Here is a 21,355-nt window from a genome sequence, read left to right as displayed (position 1 = left end):
GTTTAGGGAAGAGTTTCAATTACAGCAGAACAATGTTTTGTGTAAACTGTCAGCTGGTGACTTAAGTTAACAAGATGAATGTGTTGGAATGTAATAGCAAGTTTGATTGGTGACTGTCTGCTCTTTGTAAAGCTCTGAGACATGAATTTACTTTTAAAATGTTCAATATCAGCGAAACATGTTTCATTGGCTTTTATTGCATATCCATGCACATGCATATATGCACCAATTCTTTTACGAAGTCAAAATTACGATGTAAAAGTATTAATAAATTATCAACGCTTGTTTGATTTGGTTAATCTTTAAGTTCACCCAATAAATAACAAATGCAGTCTTTATCTTCTCACCCTCATGCAAATGAAAAGCAGGTGAAGTTATTAAGTCCAAGAAATATTTCTGGAGCTTCACAGTAAAACAACAATCTTCTAAACAACTGAAGAAGCTTGGGAGTTGTTTTAAATTGTAAAAAACATCCCCAAAACTAAAACAACATAAACTGGATCCATACAGCTCACCCAGTGTAATCAAAGTCTTCAGAAGATCCCAGTTTGATTTAAAAAGATGTTATTAACTCTCTTGATGAGCAGTTGAGCTCGTGCACCAACTTCAGACAGGGTGCACACTAATATTCTAACAGCTGAAGATTTTAGCTTAAAAAAGGGTGTAAAAAACATATCATCAAATCAATTTGGGATCTGTGGGCTTCTTGTATTGTGTAAGATGAGCTGTATGGAGCAATTTCATGTTGGTTTTCTTTCTGTTATTTTGTAGGTTTGTATAACAAGTCTCCAGCTCAGATCAGTTTTTTTTTTTTTTGTGCTGCAACACTGTTTTGCTGTGAAGTTCCAGAAATTTTGTGGACTATGAAACTTGACCTGACCTTCCATCAACATGGGACAGAGTACATCCTGACTGAGAGATAAATTCTGGGTAAACTTTTCCTTTTAAGTAAAATGAGTTGGGCTGGAACATTTACTCGAGAGCACTGAGATTTCTTCCTCTCACTTTTAGATATTTCCAACAGTCCGTAAACGCAGCATCCTCCTGGGCAGCGTGCGTGACTATCTGCGCAGCATGCAGCGACACTGAGCTACAGAAAGGACTGCTTACATTTAAATCCAAGCTGTACACTGTGTACCGTACTAATACAAATCACGAGAAAAAATTAAAAATGGCAGTTTGGATCCATCCTTCACGCCTCCGTTGCGTTTATGGTACGTACGGAGGACTGATAAAGAGCGATGATTCGATACTACGTTTTTTTTTTCTGGAGACATTTTAGGAATAAAAACCAAAACCATTTTGAAATGTTTTTGATGTTGTTCTATCGCGTTGAATTCTGGGCATTTCTCGCTCTGCCCTCCCTGGTCCTCCCAACTTCTCGCAGCTGTGTCAAGTTGTTGTAAATTATACACAACAATACCGGAAACGGAGTGATTGTATGTCTAAAATAAAAGCGTGTTTTTAGGGAGCAACATAGACACAAAATCAATATCACACAGTTTAAGTAATAGTCAAAGTTTGAGATAGTTCACAGAGCTAAGGCTGGTCATTACATCATGTACATGTGGTTATTTGTTCGAAAAACAGAGAGCGCAAGTCTGAGGCGGTTTTATTTTGAAAATCGATATCGGAAGCTAAACGTTCTAATGCAGTCCAGCTTGACACCGGTAGATGTTTCACTCCCTCCATTCATTTCATTCGCACACAGTCGCATCCTAGCAGCGAGCCCTCCCCTCCTGTTTCTCTCCGCCTGGAAAGATGGCTGCTCCGGTGGTGGTGAGAAGCTCCGGCCCGGCGCTCTGCCCGAGCTTCGCGGAGGTCTGTTCGTTTCTGGAGCGATACGGAGCGGCGCTGGATCTACCCGAGATGACTTTCCCGCAGATGGAGAGGTATCTGCGGGACACCAAGACAGGTGAGGGATCGTTGTTGGTAGTGGTGGTGAGGCGAAGAAGTGGTGGAAAGCTGCGACACTTGAAACCGAAGGAGAAGGGGTCCACCACTACCACCATCACCATCATCATCGTGATGATGATGAGGATGACGAAAAACGTTGAGTGTGTGGCCCCGGCAGCGCAGCGGTAAATTGAGAGTTTAGTCAGCGAGCTTTTTCGCTTTCTCACCGGTTGTTGACTCCGACAGAGCCTAATTTTTAGCTCAAGTTTCTGAGGAAACATTTGGACTGAGAGAAACCCCGCTAACAGAAAGCTAGCCCCACTCAAGATTCAACACACTTTGGTCTGTGTTGTATGTTTGTGCTAAAGTTAGAGGAAATGGACAGAAACGTGGGGGCAGAATTTGCCAAGCTACCCGGTGGGGTTTTAGTAGGAGTCAAGTGACAGGTCGTTGATAATGTTGTCAAGGCAGATATTGATCTGTTAACGCTAAACTTGATGTGGGAGCCATGATGCAGCACAGCATAGTGACCACACACAGCCAACCAGCTAGCTCCGGAGTGTTGTCAGGTGTAATTTTTCACCGGCCTTGCCTCACAGGCAGTCGGACTAGAATGACATCAATCTCCCGTGTGTTAATGTGTTGACCAGATGCCGATGGAGATAATATTTTCCCTTTAACTCCATACTTTAGCTGGTTGTCAAAACTGAGCGACTGATGTTAGCTAAAAACAGTGGATGTTATTTTTTTTGCCATTGGTAGAGTGGCTGTCAAATCTGCACAGGCGCAGTAGGGACTCTAGCTGCTGGCGGCTAACTAGCTAGCATCGATGATTCCATCAACTTTTAGTCAAAGTACAACACGAAGCCCTTGAAGTTACCTTTAATTTACGGCGTTATCTTTCTTAAAATGAGTTGTTTTGACACGGAGCTGTCGTGTTTCTATCTTTGAACACCGTGTAAGCCAGTTTAGCTTGTTAGCTAGCTAGTTTTCAGTTACCGTTAGTTCGGTTGCTTCGCTTCTTCACCGTAACGTTATATTGAACACAGTTTGACAGAACGACTAATATTTACTCAGCTGTGACATTTCTCTGATATTTCAGGCTGAGAAGTGTAAACGCCTTTTCACAGAAGGCTCTGACTCTGTTTATAGTGCGAAAACATAGCAACTTTCAGTTTCAGCAGAGAAAACTGGAATTTCCTGTGAATTCATTGGTTCCATGACAGTCTCACAGCAGACCACACATTAAGCTTGTTTTTGTTCCATGCTTGTTTTTAGTCTTTAGCGTACTTACAGTGTTATGAAGCCGACAATAATAGTATCATGACAACAATAATAAGTCTCAGGTGTAAAATAATCTCCTGACACAACAATGTATTTGTATATTCTGACTTAAAACGAGAATATCTAACAATATATAGGCCCAATAGAGACAATGTCATAATGACAAATAAAGAACTATTTGATTAGTTAAATATATCTCATCTCTCCAAGATTTACAGTGAAATTATTTTTGAATTCTCCTGAGTTAATTTTCGTAATCTTTGGCCAATTTTAAAGCTCCGTTGTTGAATGCTAAAATCATTTGTTATGTATGACTTTGTTTACGTTCAGACATCCATCTATCCTGGCACCAAATTTGGGAGCAACAGACACATGAACATGTATTTACCAGCACTGAGTGGACAAAATAAACTTTTCATAAGCTAGCACATGCTATCTATCTCATTTAATCTGAGCAGTGTATTAAAACAAGTATTACCCTTTTAATTGCTTATCTCAAGGCATTTAAGTTGCACTGAAAAGTGTCTCATAATCCCCAAAAGATTGCAGTGCTATATGAGTCATGTAGGTCCAGTGTTTAAAGTTGAAAGGCATTATGGTCAAACTGTTTATCTGTGGTTTCAGGTGCGAGGGTATTTCTTCAAAAGTTCACACAAATGTCTGAAATGATTAAATTATGATCTGATCACATTTTATATCCCAAAAAAGTCAACAGTCAACTTCACTGTGACATCAGAAACCCTTTTCTTGCCATTATTCAAAGCCATAACTCAGGATCAGAAGGGGGAATCTGACCAGGTAGGGGATAAAATGAAAATTTAATGTCACAATTATCCTGCGATTAACTATATTATCCCGGTAATCATTAAAACGTGCATAAAACTCTTAAAAATGTGCTAAAACATGCTGCAATCACTCTACCTTACATTGAGTTAAGAAACAAATATATTTATGTCCTCACAGATAATATATATGAACTTTTTCTCTTCTGTAAAAAAGTATGTGTAGACAGCAGGTTTTCTGCTCAAATCATATATGTCGATTCAGTTATAAATTTAATTTAGCCAAGAACTTTCCTTTCCCTTAAAGTCTGGATGGACATGGATGTAAACTGCATCTTGAAAGAGGCTGCATGAAGTTGGTTGTTTACATTAAAAATCCAAAACGACACTAAAGCTGTGCCATCACTGTTACGCACAGATTAATAAAAATCTTGACCAAGCATGAATATAAATCCTCTTCCTGTGTTTTGTGATTTGATTGATGTTCAACAGGGAGGTAATCTTCCTCCCCTTAAGATCAAGATCATGTTCAGCTGTTTTAAGTTGGCTTTAAGTTGTGTTTAAGGGCACTTCAGCATGAGGACTGTTTGTTGACACTGGACTGGTTATATTTCTAATCATCCTGTTTGTTTTCCAGTTCCTAAACCTCTTGTGGAGCTTCACGTCAAGCTGCTCAGAAAACTGGGGAGGTCTGTGTCCACTGACCGCTGGGAAAAATACCTGGCTAAGGTGAGGCCTCGGTGTGTGTGTGTGTGTGTGTGTGTTTGGCTGCAGACTGACTGCACTTAACATGAGTAAACAAGTCTCACTGAAGAGGTTCAGTAAGTTCAGTAATTTACATTCGAACTATGTTAATTCATTTTTTAAATTATCCTCCATAGTCTGACAGTTTTTAATGATTTTTTATATTACTATCTAACAGTGGGCCAGAGTTGGGACAGAGACAATATACAAGTATCCACTGACTATATCTAATCCTTGTTTCCTGCAGGTTTGCCAGGAGTTGAACAGTACCTGGGCATGGGAGCTGGAACAGAAGGGCTACCAGGAAATGTCCATGGAGTGCAAGTCAAGCATCCTCAAAGTATGACAGTTTTTTATTTTTTGATGAAACATCTGCAGACAATGCAACAACCACATTAGAAAAACTGTTCTCCTTAAAATCATAATTACATATTGCCATCAAGCCCCTCCTTATGTTTATTTTGTCCACCCTGCAGTATCTTTGTGAGTGTCAGTTCGACGACAACCTCAAGTTCAAGATGGCGATTAACGAGGAGGATCCAGAGAAGATGCGTCTGCAGCCGATAGGTCGGGACCGGCAGGGCCTGATGTACTGGCTTCAGCTGGACCAAGAGCAGAACATCCGGCTGTACACGGAGGAGCAAGACGATCTGGACGGATCCACCTGGAGGTGTATCGTCAGGTAGGACAGTTGTCTTAATGTGGTGGATATACCTCTCATGGTGTGTCGGCAGGTGCCACCAGTGTCTCAGGCTAAAAGAAAATATTTTACATTACACTGCTGAATCTGTTAATCATTTTCTGCTGTTCAAATCCTGCCCACCTGCTCTCCTTTTGTTTGATATTCTGTTTGAGCCACTGATCCAGACTCTCTTCTCAGGACACGTAACGACCTGGCTGAGGCTCTGGAGCTGCTGAAAACCCAGGTTGAGCCTAACCCGAATCAGGACCAGAACCAAGCTGGACCCACAGAGAAAGATGCAGGTGTGTTTGGCAAATGAGTACATATTACCTTTGATCAAAGGGTTTGTTTTATGGTTGGAACAAAGAGGTGATCAGAAATGCAATTTAGCAATAGAGCTGTAACTGTTAAATAAATCAACAGCAACTATTTTGATAATCAGTTTGATTAAATTTTTAAGGAAAATAAAATCTGATTCCAGCTTCTTATCTGTGAATATTTACCCGGTTTCTTTCCTCCTTTATGACCTTAGACTGATTATCTTTTTGTTGCGGACAAAACAAGACGTTTGAGGATGTCACTGACAACATTTTCCACATTTCTTTCCTAACATTTCGTAGACCAAACAATTAATCGATTGGTCAAGAAAATAATCAACAGATGAATCAAAACGACAATAGTCGCAGCCCTAGTTACAGAAAATATTGAAAGTGGTGGTTCACCCTTAAAACCAAATTCTTTTAAGGCCAAAGAGGAAAAACAAACAAACTAAAACAATCCAATAAACTTTTAGATTAAAGTCTAATATCACACATTATTTTCTTGCTTGTTCTACAGTATGCCAATAGTTACCCTACGGTTGTTATGAAAATGATTAAAAAAATCTTTAAGTACCCATGAGATCAAGATTGTTTGTGTGTCTGTGTGTGTTATGATGAATTAGTGGATGAGGCCGTTGGAAGCACCAACCCTGAACCCTCCAAGACCACAGAGGAACACACTGACAGCAAGAAGGTTGATCCTGTGACCGAAGAGAAACCCCTAAAACAAGGTACCAATATTTACACCTTTATGTTTTCTTTTGTGAGAAATACACTGTGAATCAAGATGCCTTTTTATAAAAATGTGAAAAAATCAACCAAATGAAGCCATTTAAATTCTGGTAGGCGATAGATGGATGATGACATCATGTGATCCTGCAAATCCATCTTAGCAGGCTTCAAAGTTTGCGCTTGTGGCGGAACACACAGTTGTTTAACCAATCAGCGTCCTGTGAGGAACTGTCGGATGGCGGCATGGTTAAGACGTGACAACCAGCGTGAGAAGAGACTGTTCATTTGAAAACAACAATGACGGCTCCTCAAGGTTTTAGTGTAGCTGCTGTAGGATCGGTTATATCAGAGCTGGAGTTTATTTAAATGAAAGGGGGACACAGAATGACACTGACAGATTTCCTCGATGGAATACATGTTTCCACTCATCTCGACTGACTTTGGTAAACCTGTGATGGTAATGGTAGACAGCTCGTCCAAACACCTGCCAAGTTTCTAGTACCTCCAGATGGTTTTGTGTATCAAACCATCTGACACATCATGTTAATCTGCTCCCTGCAGTCCTCTCTTGCTAGCAGTTTCTCGCTTAGTGTCTGATTATTTATTTATTTATTTATTTTTGCAGTGGTGAAGCAGGAGCAGACGCTGCCGATCAAGCAGGAAAACACAGCGGCTGAGGTCCAAGAAGAGAAGACGGAGCACAAACCGCCTGTCTTTGATAACCGCGTCAGCACGATCACCACTGTCATCAAATCAGAATCCAGGGATGCTGATGCCCCCAAAAACGCTGTGTCGGTCGTCATGGCACCAAGTGCAGCAGTGACAAAACCGGAAATGAACAAGGAAGAGGAAGCAGAGCGAGCAGTGGTCAGGAGCAGCCAGCAGGCTAAGATACCACTGAAGAAGAGGGAGCTAAAGCTCGCAGAGAGCTACCACAGCAACCACCTGAACAACAGTAACAACAGCAGCAGTATTATTGTTTGTAACCCTTCAGTGATCCAGACCAAAGACAGTCATGGAAGAGAGGGGAGGGTACCGAACTCAGTAGCGCCTCCTGGTGGTCAAGCTGCTTCACAACAGCAGCAGCAGCAATTAGTGGTCACTGCATCAAGGCAAGAGCTGACCAACGGGAGAGCGTCTCTCCTCCTGCCACACAAAGAGGGACAGAACGGAGTCATAGGAGTCATAGGTCAAGTCGGTGTTGTAAGTCATGTGGGGGTCATCCGCAGCCCATCTGAGCGGCACAGAGCCGCTGAGCAGCAGGAACAAAATGGGCCGAGTTTGGACCAGCAGGGCTCCAGAGCTGTCGAGGAGGAGAGGGAGGTGAGCCGGCAGTCAGTGCTGGTCAGGAAGGCACCTGCTGAGGGGGAGGCGAAGGCAGCTCCTCCTCCTAATGTAGCAATGGATTCTCAAACAGCCAGAAAAATACTGTCCTTAAAGTCTGAAAAACTCCCTGAAGTTGTAGTAAGAAAACTGGATTATGTTATGGTTTCCTCAGAGGAACCAAAAAGACAGACGGAAGAAGTTCAGGGTAAAAAGACAACAGAGGAGCAGTTAGACAAGGGGACAAAGACTGGTCATCAACAGAAATATGACAACCCTGATGAGATGGAAGAGGAAAGAGAGGTGTGTGGACGCCCCGTGGCAATAGAAGGAGATAAAGATGAAAAGAATAAAAGCACTTTAGGAAAGGAGGAGGAGAGCACTGTTCTGCCTCTTAAAGTGGACCAGCAGGATCAAAAAGACCACCAGGGAGACGGAGTTAATGGAGGGTTGGCAGCTCCGTTGAGGGTGAAGGACACTGGGCTTGGATCAGAGGAGAGGCAGGGTCCCCTTGAGGAAGCCTCCTCTGAGCTCCAGAAAGAAGGAATCAGGTTGAAGATCAAGATCCCTCCCCACCGGAGAAACAAGTTAAAGGGGAAAGGGGGAAAGGAGGAGAAGGAAAAGGAGCAGGAGGTGCAAGAGGAAGGGAGGCCATTGAGGAGATCAGCAAGGATTTGCAGGTACGTGTGGTGGGTTAGAGGATAAATGTGTTATTCTTTGTCATTGTAATCTCAGGTACAGTTGGTTTGATTCTATACCTTTTTTCTTGAAGATCATCTGCTTTGCCAACCTGCAGGCCGAGCTCAAAGGTGGCTGAGAGCCAGAAAAAGAAACCTCAAAAGAAAAAGGTTCCACCTACCACAACGAGGGAAGGAGAGGAGGAGGACGAGGAGGAGGAGGATGAGGAGGAAGAAGAGGAGGAAGATGACGAGGAGCAGGACTCGGCTGCAAAGAAAAACAGAAAAACACAACCTGTTGGTCAAATTAAGAAACAAAGGGTAAGTTTGTGTGACAATGAACACAAACTTCTTCTGCTTAATGTGTCATCCGTTTGACTGTTTCCCTCTTCCGGTTGTGTTTTAAGGGTAAAAGGAGGCATCGACGCCCGCGATGGTCCAACATTCGTACGAAGAGACGCAAACTCAATGAGGGAGGAGAGGTGGAGGACAGAGGGAGGAAAAGAGAAGAGGGGGAGAGCGAAGGAGGGAGCGACTCAGAAGAATCTTATAAATCAGAGGAGATTCCCAGTGAGGACGCCTGCAGTCAGTGTGGGCTGCCCAACCACCCCGAACTGGTGAGAGAGGAGCATGTGTGCTTGTACTACAGACTATTCTACTATTTAATTGTACATATGAAAATTATTTGGACCCCCCTGTCCTCGTACATTTGGGTACTTTCGGTCTGGGGTTGTTTTGTTATGATTTGGGCGACCGGGAAAAACTATGCCTCTTCCTGTTTTGGATGTGTAATGTAGACACGCTTCCTTGTGTCGTTATTCTACCTTCATATTTCTGGAATATCCAGACTGAATAGCATCGTGAGAGTGAGATTTACAGTGAACCAATATAAACATGGATGATGTGACGCTCTGCAAGCAGTGTTTACTTCAGAATGATTAGCAGAAGTAGAAACAATAAATCGGTTATCTGTCTATTGATGAAAAGATTAAACAGAAATACTTCCACTGATGGGTCACATTTATACTGAGCAAACACAACAAGACATTAATTACTGAAGCCATTTAAAAGCTCAGTTGTCCACATGTGGTTTAATGTGGTGGAACTGTGGTTCAATCACGTCTGGCTCTGAGTGCAAACAGTTGCTCACTGTATCTGTGTTTGTGTCTTCAGATCCTGCTGTGTGACTCGTGTGACAGCGGATACCACACTGCCTGTCTGCGGCCGCCGCTCATGTTGATTCCAGACGGAGAGTGGTTCTGTCCGCCCTGCCAACATGTGAGCAGTACACATTAAACCTAAACTCAAACTGGAAACCTGTTTGAATTTACAATACAAAACATACTGAGGATCATACCCTCTAAAATCCTTCTGATTGGTTGGTGATGTCTTTGATTTAGTTGTTTCATATTGACAATAATGCTGGGTATTGTTTATGATGCTTGTGATATTAAGCAACATTACTATACTGCTACTACTAATCTTACATTGAGAAATGTTAAATAAAAGACACCAGAGTTCTCAAATGATTCATTTGCTGAAGAAGAACTTTTGTTTGAATTCAACTAAATGTGATCTGATTCCGAAACTGTTTGGTTGAGAAATATGTAAATAAGATAACAGGCGCATTTCAGTGGTATTAATATAGCATCGAGGTTTGACACAAACACTAATAAACAAAACATTTTAAAGGAAATGTTTTCAAGCACTGACAGATTTGTGGTCTGTTTGGTTTTCCCACCTCAGAAGCTGCTGTGTGAGAAACTGGAGGAGCAGCTGCAGAACCTGGACAGTGCTCTGAAGAAGAGAGAGCGAGCAGAGAGGAGGTAAATGCACACACATGCACACGCTTTGAGCAACTTACTAAGAACATCTCGGATTCAGAATAATGTGGATTTTGACCCTCCTCTCTCACTGTCTCTCCAGGAGGGAACGGCTAGTGTACGTGGGAATCAGTGTGGAGAACATCATTCCTGTGAGTAAAGAGTGTGACCACTTCACTGGATTAGTAAGTTTCACTCAGAGGTGCTACATTCGGAACAAAGAAGCTTGTTTGCATTTCAGTTATCACACAAATACATTTTACATTTTCAGCAAATCTAATTATCAGATGTTCATTTGTATTACCTGCGATTTCTGAGTTGGAGCAATGAAAAACAAAAGCAGAGTTTTAGACAGCATAAACATGATGGCCATCTGTTTGATGTGAAATAAATATTAGTTCAGATGTTACTGTGAGACATCAGAATCTAAACACCTTGTGATTGTCTCAGGAGGGAGATGAGGAGGAAGAGGAGAAGTCACCGAAGAAGAAAGATTCCAAAAAGAGCAAAAATCTGGGAAGAAGATCAACCAGAACCAGGAAGCACATCAGCTACAGGTGAGTGTGGACATCCATAAACATACCTGTCCCATCACTGACTGTCTGACCTCACGATGTAACTAAAGAATAGAATAGTTAATTAGCATTTCAACTGTTAATTTATAGTCTCACCAGAAATGTGTAATTTCTGTAAATCATAGATGTGAGGCGATACAGTATAAATACGATGTGAAACATTTAATCCCAGACAGACGATCAACATCTTTTTTCTGTTTGTGTGTCGCAGGTTTGATGACTTTGACGACGCCATCGATGAGGCTATAGAGGAAGACATCGGAGACCTCTGTGGTGGTGAGTGGATGATGTGATGGTTAAAAAAAGTGAACTGCAGCATTAGAAATTATATTTAGAATATCTTTTTATTCATGACTTCGTTAAGACAGCTGATATTCAGAGCAGTACTGCAGTTCAGTATTGGAGTTGGTGTGTTTATCACATACTGAGCAAGAAACCTCAGAATAAGACATTAAGAAGACCTGAGGAAAGAATAATAGATTGCTGCAGTTAATCTCATCTGCAGTGCTTGTAAAGACTGAACATAATTAAATTATTTAATATTGTTTCATCTCTAAATTCCTGATGTGTAGATTTGCAGGAAAATAAAATAGTCATATTTAGCCAGCAGTTTGTCATTAAATGTACCCAGAGCCTTCCAAAGTTCTGATGCAACACTTTGATAAAATACACCACATGAAGTTGTCTGAATGCCCAAACTTGAACTTAAACTGATCTGTAACTTGGACTGTTCTGATGTCGGTGCAGGACAAGGGAAAGAGATCACACCTGTCCTGTCAGATGACGGCAAGGAGAGCCAGCGGCCAATCAGAAGCCAGGGTCGTCCTGCTAGGAACCGGAAGAAGCGGCGACTGAACGACCTGGAGAGCGACAGCACGGCAGCAGAGAGTGAAGATGAATTCATGCTCAGCAACAGGTAACACACACTTTCACACACATTCACACACAAAGTCATCTTTTCTCCACATCTGGCTCATTGTGTTTTTATGGTCTTCCACCTTAAAGCTCAGAGGATGAGGATTTTGGAGCGTCAGGTGCAGATGATGATGAGGAGGAAGATGAAGATGCGGGCAGCGACGTGGGCAGCTTAGAGAGTGGGTCCCGCGCCAAACGGGCATTGAGACGTGTGCCTAAACGCCAACCCATAAAGACCCAACGCAGGGGCAGGAAACGGCTGAGACGGCGGCGGAGACGCTCCTCTGAGGAAGAGGAGGAAGAGACTGAAGAAGACATGGGTGAGTTTCACTCCGAGACTGACTTTTTAAATTACAGATTATTGTCTGCTTTAAGTATTTCTGTTTCCTTGTCATATATTCTGGACATTATACTCTATATGGTTGCAGGCATTTCTTGACATTTCATAGAATGAAACATTAACGGATCAGTCGAGGAAAAATTTATCAATAATGAAAATAATCATGAGGTGCAATTCAAACTTCAAGTTTTTGAAATTCTTTGACTACAAATAATACATATAAAAAGTTTAAAAGTTAAGGTGACATCTTGTTTTCTCCTAGCAGCAGTCTAAAACTCAGAGATAATCACTGATATTTGCTATAAAACAAAGAAATGTAACAAATCTTCACATTTGAGAACCTTGAACCAGAGAATATTTTGATTATTGGTTGATAAATACCAATTAATCAATTACAAAAACAGTTATCTGTAAGTCTTCACTGTCCATCTTCATGTCCTCGTCAGACTCGGATCAGTTCAGCGACATGACTGACAGCGACGCTGACAAAAAAAGGCGGGGTCTGAGGCGGGGCCAACGCCAGCAGGTCAACTACCGCGAGACGTCAGAGTCGTCGGACAACTCGCGGGCCTCCGCCAAAAGGGACAAAGTTAAATCACGTGGCCGACCACGAAAGGAGCATTTCTCAAGTGACTTCAGCGATGGTGAGTCCCCGCTGGTGTCTGCAGCATCATTTCACTTTTAATACATGCAGGAAGATAAATACATCTCAGAGAAGAGCACGTACAAACTAGAAGCTGTTGTCTTATATGTTTTATTGAGTTTAGTCAGAGTTTTATCTCCATCAGTTATTTTTTATAGTGTAACATCACTCTAGTAAATCTGTAGCCAAGAAACATAAATCAAAAATGTTTAGTTTTTCTTCTGACACACACAAGACGCATGCAAGTACTTGAGAATAAAGGGAAAACAAATCCTTCTCCTTTCTTTTTCTTTTAGTGTCACCTTCCTCCAGAGACTCTGATGAGGAGGAGGATTATGAAGATGAAGATGATCAGAGAAGGAGAGTCAGCAGGCAGAGAAGAGAGGAGGAACACCTTCAGAGGAACAGGATGAGAGAAAAGCGCAGGAGATACGAAGACGACGAGGAGGACGCTAAAGAGAGCAGCAGGCGGCTGAAAAGGAGACTGTTGGAGAAGGAGAAGGACAAAGACAAGCGGAGGAGATTAAAGAGGACAGACAGAGAAGAGGAGGAGGACGTGGAGAAGATGGGCAGGGGGAAGAGGAGAGAGATTCTGTTGCAGCAGCGGCGTAAACGACTCGCTCAGATGCTGAAGAAACGGCGGCCTTCGACGGACGAAGACGAGGACGATTCAGAGGACTCTGAGTCATCGTCCGAGGAGGACCGTCCAATCCGCAAAAGACTCAACCGCATTGACTCTGATGATGATGAAGAGGAAGACGAGGAGGAAGACGAGGTAAGACAGAAGACGACAACCAAAAAGTCTTCAGTGGTGGAGAGGAGGGCCGACGACAACAACGACAGCGACGCTCAGGAAAAGGGGAGGGGCCGTAGCCTGTCTCCATCAAACGGACATCGGACCTCCAGAGGCCCGGCCAAGCCTGGGGCTGGAAGTCCCACTGCGCCCAGGGACAGTGAAGCATCAGGCAGGCAGGGCAGGCACAACGGCCCCTTACATCCAGAGGAGGATGAAGATGAGGAGGAGGAGGAGGAGGAGGAGGAGGAGGAAGAGGAGGAGGAGGAGGGCCAGACAGACTCATTAAACTCTGTCCAGAACAGTCCGCAGTCATGATGGCTGTGTTTGTGTGAGTAATGCTCGCTTCTCTGTTTCAGTTTTTTTTTTTTTTCTTTTAACTGTCAGGCCTTTTTACCCACAATCCACCTGTGAAACTGGATATCTCTCTCCCTCCACCTCTCTCTCTCTCTCTCTTCCCCTTCTTACTCTCCTGTCTTGCTCTTCCTCCTCGCTGTTGTATTGTGGTAGAGTGCTAACCACCATCACGTGCTGTGCGTCACAACACAAACTCATGAGTACCAATTCACACGCGTCGTCGCCAGCCAGCCGGACCAAAAGCGACCTCGCAGCAGGACTGGCAGCACTTCCTGTTTCAGTGGATGCACTCGCTAACACACAGCCAGAGGTTATCGTGACCATTTCTCTGAACTCTTTGAGTTACGGACGTCTGTCATGTGGGTCCACGTGGCAGGAGGACAGTAGATTCTGGACCTGACTGACTCGGACACAGGAGTCTGTTTGTAGTGTACCTCATCCTAAAGCACTTCGTCATTCTCATAACACTTAATGACCCGCCACCAAGGAGAGTGTCCGTGCCGAACCGAACACTTTGGACCACGTGATCTGATGGTTAGACCTGACTCGATCCCGTGCTGGTGTCTACCCATGCAGATAGTTTTGGTTTGGGATATAAATAACTGAAGTGAATCGATGTTTGGTGTTTTCATTGTTGTGGTGCTGAACTGAGAAATGACCAAGTAGAATAAAGGTTAGGATGTATTCCAGATAATCACACGTTTTAAAGTCCGACTCCCGGTAGAGGGACATTTGTTGCATGTTTTCATCTTTCTCTCTCTCTACACTGACAGAAAAGGCCATACAATAATCTAAACTGTTACCAGGAAGTCTGTCGAGTTTTTAAATCCCCTCTCCTCAGTGCAGGGAGCGCCACAACTCTCCACTGTGTTTGGGAGATTGCAGAAATCTCCGACTGATGCCTCAAAACCTGCAACAATAAAACCAAAACTATCTGTATGGTTGGATCATATTGGATGTAACAAAGAAAAATGTTTGTTGTAATTAGAAATAACTCTGGGTAAGAATATGTCCCGAGTCATTGAATGATGTTACATGGTCATTGAAAGCCTTATTCACATGCAAACTACTGTAAAATTAAAACTTTAGAGTAATTAAGGCGACACACTGGCTCAAAAAAAACGTAGTTAGACTGAACCTGCTCCAGTCTCACAGGTAGCGCAACACTAACGGTGCACTCAAGTGCTTCTTGTAAAAAATGTGGTTAATAGAGTGCAGCAGGAATGACATATTTTTGTAGTTTTTAAGTTGGCAACCCCCCTTGAAAACGTTAAAAAATAAGGAAGGGGGTCACCAAATCTTGTTTTGGGGCCAGACTGCGGTGCTGCTTGGAGGAACGTTCTAAAACCCAACATACGTTCCATGACTTTTGATGAAGGGAGTAGTTAGTTGTGTATGAAAGGCTTGTTCGCCGTGTCATTGCAGTCGTATCAGTGGAAATCTGCTGGACCGGCCCTGTTTTGTTCATCATGTTATCAGCCCTGTCAAGAACCAGTGGTTAACCTGCTCTCTGGCATTTCTTCTTCAGAAGTCATAGGACGGAAATATGTTATATCTTATATATATAACTCTCACCACAGTCTGGCCCCAAAGACAGGTTCAGTGCCGTAACGAGCCTTCCTTCTTTAGTTTTTTAGCTTCCTTGGTTTTGGAACTTTCTCCTGCAGCGCTCAGTGTTAAACTCCACGAGTTTACACCATCAGTTGTGATTGTGATTGTTTACCGTCTTGGCCAACAGTCGCATTTAGGTCATTTTTATTTTATTTTTTTTTACATAAAAATCTCTGGTTACTCATTCTCATTCATTCTTTGTTTAATGTGATCATAAAGTGAATATTTTAAAGCTTTGAAGTGTTTCTTTGACAGAAAAAAAACAAACATTTGATGACATCATCCTGGGAGTTAGGGCGAGGAACACCCTCCAAAATTCAATCATCTGCTCACCTCCACGTTGACGGGAAGTCTCGTAGTCGGCAAAACATTTCCGGAGCTTTAAAGCGTAACGCAAAAAACATTCATGGCTCTCGGGGATTCTGAACACTTGAATATTCCGAGTGTTCAGAAGCCCCGAGACGCCAAATTGTCGTGAAAACACGTTATTTACACCATTTTTCAAGAAGAACTCTTCACTGTAGCTGCTAAGTTAAAAGCGTTAGCATGCATACCGTCGGAAGTTGGTTCACAAGCTCAGCAGCATGTCGATGGTGTAAATAGCATCATGTCAAACAAATTTGGGATCTTGGAGCTTTTAGATAATGCTGGACAGGCTGTACGGAGCCGTTTAATGTTTTTTTAGCTGGCTCGGTCTGCAGAGGTCTCTCGTGTGCGCGCTCAGTGGGCCCCACAACAGGGAAGATCTGAGTACTTTAATACCGGGGAAGTCGAGCTTTATGAGCTTCAAAGTGCCACTGAGCAGCTTTCAAAGTCATAAATGTGGCTACGCCTCCCACACCGTGTCCAGGCTTACTGAAATCCTTAGTGCATGCTAACGCTTTTAGCTTAGCAGCTAAGTTTTCAGCTCCAGAAAGGTTATAAATGACCTCTTTTTAAATTAATTTGGAATCTGCAAAGACTTGGATCACGCTGGACGAGCTGTCTGGAGCCGTTTAATGTCTTTCAGTTGTTTTGTATGTTTTAAAACAAAGCCCGTCTCTTTCTGTTGATTAGGTGAGCGCTGCAACGCTGTTTTGCTTCACCTGACTTTCTATCAGCATGGTGGGAGGAGATGATGACTGAATTTTCAGTTCTAAACTAATTTTCCCTTAAAAAAATCTGTTGGACTGTTGGCTGCAAAGGATTCAGCAGTGGTGTTCTCCTAATTTAAGCGATTCAGCAGGTCAATTGTATAAATATTTGGTCTTTACGTGCAGGCGGAGAATCCAGCCAGTCATTCAAACTCCCAAAACTTGGTAGGATCGCCGAGTTTAAACTTCCTGAGCTGAACGAGGCTCACATTGGACCATTTTCCATTCCGATGGATAACAATTGAGACGTTCTTTCCGACTACCAAAGTGTTCGGTTTCACTGCTCACTCATCTGTTCCATATGTTCACAAAGCCTTGGTTTGGTGGGACCACGTTTGCTGTACATACTCTGCCTATACGCTGTTCCTTGTAAGATAATAGATGTTCTGTTCTCTTAGTCCTCTTGTAAAATATAGTGTTATATTTTCTATATGAAGGAGAGGAGGAGAGATGCTGCTGTGAGTGATGTGAGTTGATCGTTGAGGTTTCAGCTGCGAGTTCATCAACGGTTCGCTCGTTTTGTTTGAGGTTCTGCAGGTTTGACTTGTGTGAAATGAGACCAGCGTGGAGCCCGTTCACCGTTTAAATGTTACAGATTTGTTACAAAGAGCTGAACGCTGCTCACTCTCAGCCCCGTGTCGGAGATCTTTAAAGGTTTTTAACATTTGGTATCCCTGAAGGGACCCCTGCAGTTTTTAAGGAGGAACAAAACTTTATTTTTATTTTTTTTTTTAGGAAAATTAACGCTGGTCGCCAATCAAACAACTGTTTTCTGAATAACCATCACAGTAGGGATTTACACTTATATAAGACGGAGTTATCTGGTTACATAGTGAATGTGACGGGTGAAATCTGGGGTTGACTGTGTGGGACAAAAGATGGAAAGATTTCCTTTAACATGCAGTCAAAACACTGTCAAGGCTGGAATGAGTTTAATCCTGCTGTTCACATAAACAGAGCTGATTTATGATGGTTCCAATGCAGAAAGTTCGACTCTAAAGAGCTTCTTCTGTTCCTTTCAGGAGCTGGAGCTGAAATGATTTGAGCCTGTATTTTTCAAACAAAACACACTTCTTATCGTACTACGAGCAGAATAAAAAGAGCAGCTTGTAAATAATCACATCATTACTCACACGAATGCTCAGAACAGGGATGGAGGTGAGGACCGGCCCTACATCTGACATATTGTTCATTATCTTACTCACTGATGTCTTCACCTGCAAACATTTAAATAGTTTGAAACCCGTAACAACTTCAGTCGAACATAAAAACAGCTGAGGTGCTGCCGCCAGATTTTTCGAGTGAAATAACAAAATATGAATCGCGGATCCTGCACGTTTATTTGATCCCTAATCTCTAATTTTCCCCAATTATTAGTTTTCATAATCCGAGCACGGCTGGCAGAGTGACAGGAAGTCAGTCGATTAAGGGAACTCGTAGGATCCCAGTTACCAGTTAGCATCTTAACAACACAATAGATGTTTGAAGTGTTTTCTCCGTGTGAACACCCCGAAATAAATCTAAAAATAATGGAAACAAACTGAAGCAGGAGAGACATTCTGCTACGACAGTAAATGTGCAGAAAGTGATCAGTGTGAGATTTATTCCTGCTGTTCGAGCAGCTTCCCTCAAACAAATCGTTTTCCAAAATCAGTATTTTAATTGCGTGTAAATTTTATTTCATTGCACAAGTTCGATGTAAAATTGTCACATTTAATGCAAAGTTTTTTCTATCATGTTGATCAATGTGAATAAATGAACTTGATGTGTGATTGACTTTTATATATATAATAGTTGAATAATACAAACACATTACGTTCATACAGAAACTTACCTTTGGAATAATAACTGAATAAACACATCATGTTTCCGTATAAGTCTGCATTAACTTAATTTAATCAGACTAAGTTATTTAATGTATTCACTCAACATGATAGAAACCGTTTGTATTAAACGTGACACTGTAATAAATTAGACGAAGTTGGATTGTTTCAGGCAAATAGTTGAGTGTGGTTAATTTAAAAGAAAGGGAATTAAAACATAATGAAACATCTGCACATATTCAAATAAGATTGCAATCACAAGCTGCAATATGGAAGATTTTATAAACAGAATTTGAAGAAGAAATATCAGTTTTGACATGATTTCGTATATGTGTTGTGTTGCTGAGATATCTGGTGATGTTAGCGTGCTAACCAGCTAGCCCCGGCCTGTCCTGGTCCAGAGAACTAGCCGCACGGCTAACTGAGCTAACTGGCTAACTGCAGCTACAGTTGGCAGCAGTGAGCAGTCACTTTCGTGATATACTGCCTGCTGTCTGCTTTAAATATGACCAATTCTTACATATTTCACCTTTAGCCAATGTTTTTGTTAAACCTTCGGGCCGGTAAGTTCTGCCACTCGGTGTCACAAAATCAAAACAAAACAAAGGTAGAGACGTGTGGGATCATGGGAGATGTTGTCTTTTCTGTTGAACAACATTCCTGATGTAACTCTGAGGTGACTCGGGCAGAAATGTTCAAAGACGAGGTAAAGCTTTAAAGTTTTATTCACATCCACTGACTTCCTTCCTCACTCTCTGACTCTCTCCTGGAGACAGGCGACCAAATGAAACGCACCTTCAGTAAAAGATGTCTCTGGTTTGAACACAAATTATATAACAAAGGTGTCGTCGTTTGAAGATATTTGGACGCAGAAGTCTTGCATATTATATCTTTAAATTTAATTCAAAAGAAATGTGATCAGTAGCTGTTAACTTCAAGGAGACTTTTACTTTCACTTAAGACCAGAATGTCACTTTGAGCAGTTTGATGAATACGGGCTCGGATCGTTCTGCAGCTCAGGATGTGTTCTGACGGGACGGGAGGTTCACGACCAAAACGTAGAGAGAGAGAAAATGTTTAATTGAAGCTCTGTTTTTACTTCTGATGAGTCCTGGTTCCAAACACAGAACCGAAGAACTCAGCTGAGGTCACCAGGAACATTTTAACCAAGATTATACTTTAAAGGGGCACCATGGAGTTCTGGAGAAGAAATTCACACTTAATATTTACACTATTAATGAGGTAAAAATACAAACTTGAATATTATTTTTTTCTATAAGTGAATAAAGAAGCTGTTCTCAGAGGAAAAGGAACATTTGTTTTTTTTAGTTTATTTAGACAAATAAAGAAATCAGTTATTGAAGATTTTTCTCTTTTCTTAACATTTCTTCCTCAAAACTACAGAGTGCTCCTTTAATTGTCCTTCATCCATGTTAAAAACAATGAAAGAACTACATTTCTGTCTTTATTCCTGTTTTTATTCGCACCATGAACAGCAATCAATTTGGAAAACATCCCCTTTTATCCTGGAAAACATTGGAAAACGATATTCGTCTGATTCCCTTTCAGGTGTTCGAGTGTTTATTGTCATTTTGGGACGAACTGATAAAGTTTTGCATTTCACATGTTGGAAAGAAGCTTCTGTCACTTGTCAGAGAATAAAATGGAAGAATGATATTTAAAGGTCACGAAACAGCGAACAGCTCAGATGAGAAGAAAGTTTATTTTTTCTACTTTGATTCCATTTTAAATTTTGACGTGGACTTTTTAGTGAGTCAGGCTCTTCAGTACTGTTGCCTGTATGTACCGATCTTATCATAATGTGCAATCTGTAAAAGGTCAATAACCTGTAGAGACGTTTCTGTAGCCATGTGAGTTTTTTTTTCCAGTAATCATATTTAATAGTTCTTTGACAGAATCCTTTATGATCATTTTGAAGAACATACTGTAATGATTAAAACACTAAATCAAGTCTATACCAGTCACTTTGAGCTTTGGAGAAACACCTGACAATGATCAAAACCAGCTGATTTTTTGCATAAAGCTTTAGAAACATCACAACTTTTGTTTGGCTTGTTTGTGCAGAAATAAGATGTAATTGTTGAACTGATCACTGGGTTTACAGGCGCTGCTCTCTCTAATCTGATAATCGTTGGTTTGTGGCATCGACTGCCGGCTAAATGACAAAATGTTCTTTCAGGTACTTTCCTGCCTTTGTTCAGGTGATAACAAGATAAAATGCTCATTTAGCTCGTTAGCTGGAAAATCCCCTTAAAGGAACAGATCACCCAAAAATGTAAATCCACTCACTTCTCTCCTGATGAAAGTCGGCGTGATGGTGTCTGCAGAAGCCCGAAGAGCCCAAATGACTTTTAAGAAACATTGTTTACACTCTTCCTGTTACATATCAGATTATTTACAGACGATTAAGGAGGGCTGAAAAATTCACAATGATGACGTTATCTCAACATTATTCTGTCTTTTCTTGTAACTGAATTTCACTCACAACATGAGTGATTGGAGGTGGAGAGAGTCTGTAACTACAAGATGAACTATTACAATTAATGATGTTTTCTGTTGTATGGAAGGTGGAAACCCGTGTTAAGATGCATTAATACATCCACCTGCAGCTACAGTGAAGATTTCTGCTTTAAAAAGGGTTAAAATAACATCTTTTCCTAAAAGTTCTGGATCTTGAGCTTCTGGAGACTGAAGCCCTGAGCAGCCACGGATCAGACATGTTATTTCCTCAGTTTCCCTGTGATAACCAGTTCAATTTGATTTATTTTCTTTGTTTTTTTAGATCACAGGACACATTGCTTTGTTGTCCAGAGATAACAAGATAAATGAATCCAATATCACAAGAAAACAAAAGTGAGAACTCTTTTAATTCACATAACTT

General features: G+C 41.6%; 1 protein-coding gene across 5 annotated transcripts; it reads left to right on the top strand.

Annotated features, from left to right (window-relative positions):
- Positions 1–1,095: 1,095 nt before the first annotated feature.
- On the top strand, positions 1,096–15,729 carry rsf1a (remodeling and spacing factor 1a). 5 transcript variants are annotated; one of them, XM_030393481.1, is made up of 19 exons: positions 1,096–1,214; positions 1,712–1,915; positions 4,600–4,691; positions 4,954–5,046; positions 5,183–5,388; positions 5,587–5,690; positions 6,332–6,439; positions 7,066–8,443; positions 8,536–8,761; positions 8,848–9,057; positions 9,614–9,718; positions 10,187–10,266; positions 10,367–10,448; positions 10,714–10,820; positions 11,050–11,114; positions 11,586–11,754; positions 11,844–12,073; positions 12,540–12,737; positions 13,033–15,729. In XM_030393481.1, the coding sequence occupies exons 2-19, from the start codon at positions 1,762–1,764 to the stop codon at positions 13,845–13,847; spliced, it is 4,422 nt and encodes a 1,473-aa protein (XP_030249341.1). In that variant the 5' UTR covers positions 1,096–1,214; positions 1,712–1,761; the 3' UTR covers positions 13,848–15,729. The 5 variants fall into 5 exon arrangements, with proteins under 5 accessions (XP_030249341.1, XP_030249361.1, XP_030249348.1 ...); XM_030393501.1 differs by lacking the exon at positions 1,096–1,214 and having other exon boundaries at positions 1,673–1,915; positions 8,560–8,761; positions 10,367–10,415; XM_030393488.1 differs by lacking the exon at positions 1,096–1,214 and having other exon boundaries at positions 1,673–1,915; positions 8,560–8,761.
- Positions 15,730–21,355: the final 5,626 nt, after the last annotated feature.

Source organism: Sparus aurata, chromosome 2 (genome assembly GCF_900880675.1).
Source record: "Sparus aurata chromosome 2, fSpaAur1.1, whole genome shotgun sequence".
Classification (NCBI taxonomy): domain Eukaryota; kingdom Metazoa; phylum Chordata; class Actinopteri; order Spariformes; family Sparidae; genus Sparus; species Sparus aurata.
Note: the sequence above shows the minus strand (reverse complement) of the source record. Positions and strands in the feature narration are given on the sequence as shown.

What these genes read in the sequence shown, in the direction of transcription:
- rsf1a (XM_030393481.1), top strand. Translation starts at nt 1,762, where the DNA reads ATGGCTGCTCCGGTGGTGGTGAGAAGCTCCGGCCCGGCGCTCTGCCCG. An exon ending in GCAAGTCAAGCATCCTCAAA is followed by an intron (nt 5,047 to 5,182) that starts GTATGACAGTTT and finishes TCCACCCTGCAG; the next exon opens with TATCTTTGTGAGTGTCAGTT. An exon ending in TGCCCAACCACCCCGAACTG is followed by an intron (nt 9,058 to 9,613) that starts GTGAGAGAGGAG and finishes TTGTGTCTTCAG; the next exon opens with ATCCTGCTGTGTGACTCGTG.